The 10010-nt window shown below is 38.6% G+C and overlaps 1 protein-coding gene across 1 annotated transcript; it reads right to left on the bottom strand.

The window, feature by feature from the left end:
- Window positions 1-1541: 1541 nt before the first annotated feature.
- LOC124271278 lies at window positions 1542-2459 on the bottom strand. The gene has a single exon (XM_046706378.1). It carries the CDS (start codon window positions 2457-2459, stop codon window positions 1542-1544), a length of 918 nt encoding a protein of 305 aa, XP_046562334.1.
- Between the last annotated feature and the right edge of the window lie 7551 nt (window positions 2460-10010).

Here is a 10010-nt window from a genome sequence, read left to right on the forward strand (position 1 = left end):
GATTCCTTTTCATTGTGGTATTTATTCCATATGAAACAGGCGTAACATAACTAAAATAGGTCACCCGCGTTTAACGTCACATCACTTAAATTTAGTTCATTAAGACGTGAAGTTCATCTCTTAATAACAGCATCCATTATATTAAGCAGCAGTAGCTAAAATAGTGCTCAAAACATATGCGTGGTTTCTTAATTCCAAGCTGCATTACATTACATTTCATACGTTTACCTATAAGGTAGCAATTCCAATATTTCAGATGTGCATACTGCACCAGATACTTCTACAGACTGACATACATGTACTCGTATGCCATTCCTGACGCAAAGACTCAGGCACGTTTTGCTTAAAATAAGTTCATAAGCATAACTTTTTCCAATCTGCTGAATAGAAAGCCCATGGGAAAACAGATGTACAAAAAATGAAAATGGGTATTTATCACCCGATATATCTTTTTATACAGCACTCAAAAACGAAATAATAAACATGTTCTATATTGTTGATAAATGAAATATTTGTAAGTTAACGCATGTCATAATGTCATAAATTCATTTAATTATATTGTCAATAACTGAAACACCATTTCAGTTATTTTCTGTTATTGATGACGGTCCGGCTTATTCAAGAATACTTGCTTCAGTCAATGGCCGAGGCCTTGGAGACATTATTCCCAGTTGTAAGGGTACAGTCCCTTATGTTCCACGTTGCTGATGGGATTGTATTGGGGCCATACAAATGTAGGAACCTGTACTGAATTTCCACATCCCAGTGTATTATGATATTAGTGTCATCACTGTGAACGCACAATTCCCTATATAACGTTTGAGCTGGAGGTTGATGTGGAGTATTGTAATTCTAGTAATGACTACGTCTGTAAGACTCTACAAACATATATTTCGAAACTGAAGTGGTTCAATGAGAATTTCGTCTGATTAGTTGTATAAATCGTCTCAAGTTGTCTGTTTCTAGCAAAGAATCGTGCAAGTAATTATTTTGCAAGTAAAATGGGTGGCACAGTGATAACATTTTAATATTCATATCGACTCAGACGTCTGTAGAAAACAATTCAACACTAAGTAGAATAGGTCATTTTACAGTGTGGGAATTGTCCGCTGATTACACATATGGAGTTCACAAACACGAATCTGAGGTTTGTGTGACACGGTATCTACGTCAGTGTGACCAAAACACATTTATAACATATACATGTATGAGACAGGATGGATTCTTGTGACACCCCTGCTCTTAATTATGTGTCCGTAACATGTGTAGGGGTATTTGACCTATCAGTGACAAAACAAGTATGTCCGATGTTTTGTTCCCGTTTAACAACTGGCTTGCCTTGCATGTATTTGTGATTGTTGCCACTGTTGGACCAGTAAACGTTAAAAGCGGTAACCGTGTTCGCTCAAGAACACATGGTTAATGTGATATGGTCGGAATCGGAGAATAGACTCTGCTTTTAGTTGGGATTCTCATAATTATGGAAACGTTGTAGTTTTAGATGCGCAATATGAAAGTAATAGTGTGCTTAAATCCTTAAATCAAAATGAATTTTGCGTTTCATAAATGCTTCTGTCCGAGGAGCTTCTGTTGGTGGAGATAACGTTGGTGTCGTCCAATATCTCAACAATTTTGTTGTCTGAGTTCTTTCGGGTAACAAAGGGATACTTGTCTCTTAAGAACTGGCAGGGGAGTTTCACTACACATTTCACTGGTACAGGTATCTCTAATCTGTGATCATATGAATTCGAAACACACAGATCGATAGTGTAAGTCGACTCCAAAACCTTACGGGTGTGTCTCGGCGCTGGCAGCATCATTCCCATGAAAGGCCGCTTGATCAAAGGAAACACGTCACTCTTGTTGAACTTCTTTTGGGTTGCTTTACAATCTTGAATGAATGAAGACTTTTCTAAATAAAAGAATATATCGAGGAATGGCCACTTCCAAGTTTTCGAGCCAGCCTTTGGGGACTTTTTGTGATACAACTTCCAGTTCACATTCCACTTGGTGTAGTGGTCATATTTTGGCCTGAGGGACTGCAGGAATGTGAGCAGTAAAGGCTTGTCTTTCTCCCTCACTATAATGTCCAGATCGTCGTCCCAAGGAATCATGCCGTGATGAGAGTAGGAACCAAGTAAAGCTCCTGCATAGAGGAAATAAGTGATGTTTGTAGGCACGCCTTCACTGAAGGTTTTCATGAGGTCTCTATATTTTACCTTTTCTTTCTGTGTTAACCTGTCATAAAACAGAGCCTTTTTAGCTCTCGTCTCTGGTGATTCTTTGCTGATATTAGCATGTGTTGGGACAGTTCCTGAAAGCTTTCTGCCGTAGAAACAGTCAAAGCTTTTGGTTTTGCTTTTGCTCCTTCCTGTGATATTTCTAGCTATAAACTTTATAAGTTCGTTTGCAATACCTTGAACAATGTCTGAGGTCAGGTCAGCTCTCGTCTTACCCATCTTGGAATGAGAATACAGAAAGTAGATATTGCAGCAGAAAAGGAAGAATAGGCACACTAATGTTATCCTCACGGGTGTTAGTTTCATCATTTTATTCTTCTGAATACTGACTGCAAAGCAAAATTAGACATACATTGTTACTTAAGTTTTATTTTGGGTGTATGTTATGTAACATAGGGTAGAAATTAGTTTGCAGTTATGAAAACAGTTACACCGCGAGAGAGAGAGGGGGGGGGAGGACGGGGAAGACGAGGGAGGGCGTGCACGTGAGATGGTATTGAGCGATCGATCCTTGGAAAAATGTCCAGAGACAAGCGAAAATGAAAAACAGGACAAGCCATGTAGGGGATGGGCGTTCGTGTGTGCGTGTGCGTGCGTGTGCGTGTGCGTGTGCGTGTGCGTGTGCGTGTGCGTGAATATGTTTATGGAGGAGAGTTGTCTTGGCGAATTCATGGTAGACCATATCATTATTTATATAACATATTTTCCTTTAGGAATGAACCGTAATGGGTTTTCGTTACAAATTTTATAGGAGCCAAGCATCATTGCTGGTTTCAGTTGACAGGTAAAGCATATTTCGAATTTTAGTTATTATAATTATCTCTTCACCACCCGTATGACCATGATATGCAACACAATACAGCCCTGATCTTTCATCGTGCAGTGTCGTACTCCGGACCATTTCAAAGGACAGTGTGTACGTCATATCCAATACAAGAACAGAGACGGCAGGGGCGGCGGGGTAGCCTAGTGGTTAAAGCGTTCGCTCGTCACGCCGAAGATATGAACCATTTACCCTTTCAAAACATTTATTTTAGCCAGTTCTAGGTTTTGGAAACATCGCCGCCGTGCTTTTACCGTCAGTGTAAGCTGCAATTCGTTTTCCTTCAATGGTTTAAATGGAAAATTGTAAAGGGCACTTGTTTCATGGCAGACAAAGTAAAGATTAATGTTGAATCGAACACACTCGTTATTGGCTCAGCGTTAAGAAGAACGTGCTTACCTTCTGGTGACGATATGACGTCTTGGAGATTGTGGAGAATTGGTATTTCAAACACGGCGCATGTACATGCTTGTTATCAGATAACATAATGCACTGACCTGGTTTGGAAATTTGAGACTCTGGCGACGCTTTTCTATTATCATTTTGCATGTAGGTCATCCTTAGACCACTTTGGATTTCAAGTAATTATTTTCGAAATTATCCTCATGCAAATAACTATTCAGAAACATCTTCTATAATATTGTAACGTAAACATATTGTTAGCATCGGTACGACGACGTTATTGAACATATTTGTACAAAGATAACAGGTTGAACCCACTCACCTTTAATATAATCACTCCGAGCCGTCCAGTCCTTGTTTTATTCCCTGAATTCCGGGCGGGGTAACAACAAGTACCAAGTTTAAACGTCTTCGGTATGGATCCACCCACAGACCTTCTTTACTCTAGACAAAATTTATGTTGAGAGCGAGAGTGGAAGTTTGGAGAATTGACCACAAAATGGTAGATCGCAAACGCATCAGCTTTCAAAAGGTTTAACAGAAAAAACGAGTTTCGTGTTTCCGATGAAAACTGAGATCGACATTTGTTGGATTCTGGAACAAGGTGGTGTTGAGTAATGAATCTAAGATAAAGATTGGAATTAACAGGGTCTTTCTGATGACTGATCTTCTTGGATTCTGGGTCAAGGTGGTGTTGAGTTATGAATCTAAGATAAAGATTGGAATTAACAGGGTCTTTCCGATGACTGATCTTCTTGGATTCTGGGACAAGGTGGTGTTGAGTTATGAATCTAAGATAAAGATTGGAATTAACAAGGTCTTTCCGATGACTGATCTTCTTGGATTCTGGGACAAGGTGGTGTTGAGTTATGAATCTAAGATAAAGATTGGAATTAACAGGGTCTTTCTGATGACTGATCTTCTTGGATTCTGGGACAAGGTGGTGTTGAGTAATGAATCTAAGATAAAGATTGGAATTAACAGGGTCTTAGTGATGACTGATCTTCTTGGATTCTGGGACAAGGTGGTGTTGAGTTATGAATCTAAGATAAAGATTGGAATTAACAAGGTCTTTCTGATGACTGATCTTCTTGGATTCTGGGACAAGGTGGTGTTGAGTTATGAATCTAAGATAAAGATTGGAATTAACAGGGTCTTTCTGATGACTGATCTTCTTGGATTTTGGGACAGTGTGGTGTTGAGTAATGAATCTAAGATAAAGATTGGAATTAACAGGGTCTTAGTGATGACTGATCTTCTTGGATTCTGGGACAAGGTGGTGTTGAGTTATGAATCTAAGATAAAGATTGGAATTAACAAGGTCTTTCCGATGACTGATCTTCTTGGATTCTGGGACAAGGTGGTGTTGAGTTATGAATCTAAGATAAAGATTTGAATTAACAGGGTTTTAGTGATGACTGATCTTCTTGGATTCTGCAACAAGGTGGTGTTGAGTTATGAATCTAAGATAAAGATTTGAATTAACAGGGTTTTAGTGATGACTGATCTTCTTGGATTCTGGAACAAGGTGGTGTTGAGTTATTATCTAAGATAAAGGTTGGAATTAACAAGGTCTTAGTGATGACTGATCTTCTTGGATTCTAGGACAAGGTGGTGTTGAGTTATGAATCTAAGATAAAGATTGGAATTAACAAGGTCTTTCCGATGACTGATCTTCTTGGATTCTGGGACAAGGTGGTGTTGAGTAATGAATCTAAGATAAAGATTGGAATTAACAGGGTCTTTCTGATGACTGATCTTCTTGGATTCTGGGACAAGGTGGTGTTGAGTTATGAATCTAAGATAAAGATTGGAATTAAAAGGGTCTTTCCGATGACTGATCTTCTTGGATTCTGGGACAAGGTGGTGTTGAGTTATGAATCTAAGATAAAGATTGGAATTAACAAGGTCTTTCCGATGACTGATCTTCTTGGATTCTGGGACAAGGTGGTGTTGAGTAATGAATCTAAGATAAAGATTGGAATTAACAGGGTCTTTCTGATGACTGATCTTCTTGGATTCTGGGACAAGGTGGTGTTGAGTAATGAATCTAAGATAAAGATTGGAATTAACAGGGTCTTTCTGATGACTGATCTTCTTGGATTCTGGGACAAGGTGGTGTTGAGTTATGAATCTAAGATAAAGATTGGAATTAACAGGGTCTTTCTGATGACTGATCTTCTTGGATTCTGGGTCAAGGTGGTGTTGAGTTATGAATCTAAGATAAAGATTGGAATTAACAGGGTCTTTCTGATGACTGATCTTCCGCGATAAGTTGTAACTGTCAGAATTCAAAGTGTGTCAGTGGAATTGGGGTAGCAGCCTAGTGGTGAAAGCGTTCACTCGTCACGCCGAAAATCCGGGTTCGATTCCCGACATGGGTACAACGTGTACAACGTGTGAAGCCCAACGTGTATTGCTTGAATATTGTGAAGCCCATATATGGTGTCCCCGTCGTGATATTTTGAACTTTGTTCAATAGATGTAGGACCAAATAACCTTTATGTGGTGATCACAAACTGAATGATTCTAGTTACAATGTTCGCAAAGAAATCTATAATTGTTCCGCGATGATGGCGTGAATCATTGCTATAGTGTGCAAAGAAATCTATAATTGTTCCGCGATGATGGCGTGAATCATTGATATAGTGTGGCAGAAAACTTGTTCAGAGAGAGGAACAGCCAGGTGTGCCAGAACACAGGCTCAGCACAGGTAAATGGATCAATAGCACACTGGCTGTTCCTCTCTCTGCACTCCCCCCTCGTAACAAATAGTGAATTGTGTCAATATTTTAATGATAGTTTGTTAAACAACTTTTTTATTATCAAATCATAATTCAAGAAATTAAAAATTCACAATGGTAGAAGAATTATAATGCATTATGCCAAATTAGAAAACGATTGTACTTGTAGTGACCAAACACCGTCACGAAAAGTTTTCTGCCAGACTATAGTTACAACGCCTGTGTATAGCTATGCTCAATGATTTTTCCAAACTTGTGAAATTATTTTAAGAAATTTTTTTTTTTCTCAAATGTACGGAAGAGATACTAACTCCTACGTAGGAGATACTAAGTCCTACGTAGGAGATGCTAAGTCCTACGTAGGAGATACTAAGTCCTACGTAGGCGATATTAAGTCCTACGTAGGAGATACTAAGTCCTACGTAGGAGATATTAAGTCCTACGTAGGAGATACTAACTCCTACGTAGGAGATACTAAGTCCTACGTAGGAGATACTAAGTCCTACGTAGGAGATGCTAAGTCCTACGTAGGAGATACTATGTCCTGCGTAGGAGATACTAAGTCCTACGTAGGAGATATTAAGTCTTACGTAGGAGATACTAAGTCCTACGTAGGAGATATTAAGTCCTACGTAGGAGATACTAACTCCTACGTAGGAGATACTAAGTCCTACGTAGGAGATACTAAGTCCTACGTAGGAGATACTAAGTCCTACGTAGGAGATACTAAGTCCTACGTAGGAGATACTAAGTCCTACGTAGGAGATATTAAGTCCTACGTAGGAGATAACTCCTACGTAGGAGATACTAAGTCCTACGTAGGAGATGCTAAGTCCTACGTAGGAGATACTATGTCCTGCGTAGGAGATACTATGTCCTGCCTAGGAGATACTAAGTCCTACGTAGGAGATATTAAGTCTTACGTAGGAGATACTAAGTCCTACGTAGGAGATATTAAGTCCTACGTAGGAGATACTAAGTCCTACGTAGGAGATATTAAGTACTACGTAGGAGATAGTAAGACCAAAAAAAATTTTCAGCGTGGCCCTACTACGCTTCCGTACAAATGAACCTTAAGAAAGAAAACCATATTTTTTATTGATTTTTATTGTCCATATATCTCATGTGAAAAATCCTACAAAAATGGCACCGTCAGGACCCCAAGAAACAAACAAAACAGAAAAAGTGACAACCGTACATAAAATATTCACTTTTGGTGGAAAAAATGAAATCTTTAAGTCTCAAATGTGTCCTTATCAATGCTGATTGGTGGGAACAAAATTTAAGGTCAAGGGTGTTCATAGTGATTTCATAAATAGAAAAATAGAGGAGAAAAAATAGCCGGAAATGGATGAAATTCTCCCAAAACATGCATTAATGTCTTTGCACTCAGTATGTCAACCACAAATTCAAAGAAGTGTTAAAGGAACTAAGTGGAAGATATGTTTTTATTCAATAGTTGCATATGCAGTGAGTGAGAGTACAAGTTTCCTGTCTTGTGTAATATGTTGCAGTCATCAGTGGTTATCATTATGATACCGTTGGTCTGTTTAGTTTAGTCTAGCCCTACTTGATGATAAATCTCTGATGTAGGGAATGTATAACGATTTTGATGATCATTTAATCAGTGAAAATTATGTGTAATATCCCACAAGTATGTAATACCTTGTCTGTCAGTCCGTCTGTCCCGTCCGTCCGTCTGTGATTCATTTCGTTTCCAGGGCAGAACTTGAAAACCGTTCATTATTTCTTTCTGAAACTTTGTATGCATCAGCCAAGTACTGAAGTGGTGCCTTTTGATATTTTCAGAATACTAAAATTTGATTTCAATGGCTAGACTTAGAATTGATTCCGGGTAAGGGTTTGTTTGTGGATCAGAAACATGATCTTAGGATTTATGTGGAACTGGAGGGATGGTCATCTTCTGATGATTCTTCTTGTCACATTGATAAAATAACTACATGTACTTTTAAAACAAATATAAAATATATATACTAAATACAAACTCATGTGAAATTAAATGATATGGTAGAATTACAAAGACAGACAGGCCATGGGCTCTAAATAGACAAAGGCTGATCCTTTTATATTTTTGCATTCAGATTTTCCCAATTTGTTTCATTTGCAAATTGTCTATAATTTTTGGACTGAACGACCCTTTCTCATTGAAAAAGCCACAATATCTTTTACAAAATCACACAGATTAGCAAAGGGTTTTAGGTTTCAAAGGTAGGTAACTCGATCGATCGATTTTTATGTAAAACCAGGGATTATCTACAACGTTATATAGTCTCCCTGGTAAAACGCATGTAACTTCTTATCATATTTATGAATGTATTTTGGGCCAGTGGCCTATTACTGAATAAAATGTCTGTCTGTCTGTCTGTCTGTCTGTCTGTCTGTAACTCGATCATGAAATTGATAAAAATGCAGACCACATGTGAAAGTCACCCATTCTGAATTTGTTTTAAAAATGCCTTTGTCACTTGAAAAATATATCTTAAGGTATGAGTTAAGTATATACTTTTTTCTTTAAAAATAGGAAGTTTCATTAGTGTAATAACAAAGTCTTCCCCAAACATCCAATTTTCAAAAACATATTTCATCATAACAAAACCATTAAACCAAGTCTAGCTCTAAATATAGCTATTACACATCTTCCATTTACCACTGCCTGTAGTGCACATACTATTTCCCATCTTTGTAGAAAGGATTTGCTTCAAATCAACGTAAACAGAGGGTACCCTCATGACCTGGGTTTCAGCCCTAACTGACTGAGGTCGGGATGAGTTATCCGCCCTTACCTTGAGCTTGGCTACTGTGTACTAGTCAGTTACTGTCAACATGTCAACATACTGTAAACGTAAAGGTTTTATTTTCGCGCTTTTCGCGCAAAATACTTTACCGCGAAAATTTATACACGGCGAATAAACCTTTCATTCATTCACTCTACCCACGCTCGCCTCTGAGTTGTTACCATAACACATCAAGTTTGAAGACAAATCTACGGGAATCTTAAAATGACGACTGATAGCAGCATAAAGAATCATACTTAACTGTCGCTCTAATGGATTTCCCAAATCATGTCCCGAAAATAAATAATGTGCCAAATCCTATTGTCGCGCGAATTAGCGAAAACAGCAATGTGTGTTGTGGCCGCCATTGAAATTGGTCACATGTTCTATTTTGACCAATCGTAATGACAGATGGTTTGATACAAAACGGATGACCATGAAACAACTCGGAAAGAAATAATACAGCAGTATTTTATTTATTCATTAAGATTTTATTTACATTTATTCCTGCATATCACGATAGTCAACTAATACATCCATCATCACATTCACAACATCCCGGTTTGTTTGAAACCGCTCTGGATGAGGTCCTTCCTCTTTGACATGGTGTCAAAGGCCTTGATTATCCATTGGACCGGACTTGGTCATTGAAAGTAGACCAGTGATCTGTCGCTTATCATCCATGCCTGAGATGGTCACTTGTTTCGTCCAACGTTCTTCCATTGTCCAGTCACCACCAGGAAGGAGAGAGAGGCCAGTCTGGTCCCAGTTGATGACTAGGTTATCGGGGATGGCATTCTGGTCGATGACATTCTGTACTCGATTCAGGAACTCTGTCTTGATGTCGGCGAAATCAGACGGCAGCTTCTTCACACCTTTAGTTCCCTTGCATTAACAAAATCCATGCGTCTTAGAAGCGATCTAGCCCAGGAATCAGTCAACTCAACATGTCCACCAAATTCTTTCAACACAGATTTGTGACGTTTTTGCATGATTCCATCAGTGG

Source organism: Haliotis rubra, unplaced genomic scaffold (genome assembly GCF_003918875.1).
Source record: "Haliotis rubra isolate DU_JTF1 unplaced genomic scaffold, ASM391887v1 Scf1593, whole genome shotgun sequence".
Taxonomy (NCBI): domain Eukaryota; kingdom Metazoa; phylum Mollusca; class Gastropoda; order Lepetellida; family Haliotidae; genus Haliotis; species Haliotis rubra.

Coding starts and splice junctions, on each gene's coding strand:
- LOC124271278 (XM_046706378.1), bottom strand. CDS start 2,459: ATGGGTAAGACGAGAGCTGACCTGACCTCAGACATTGTTCAAGGTATT.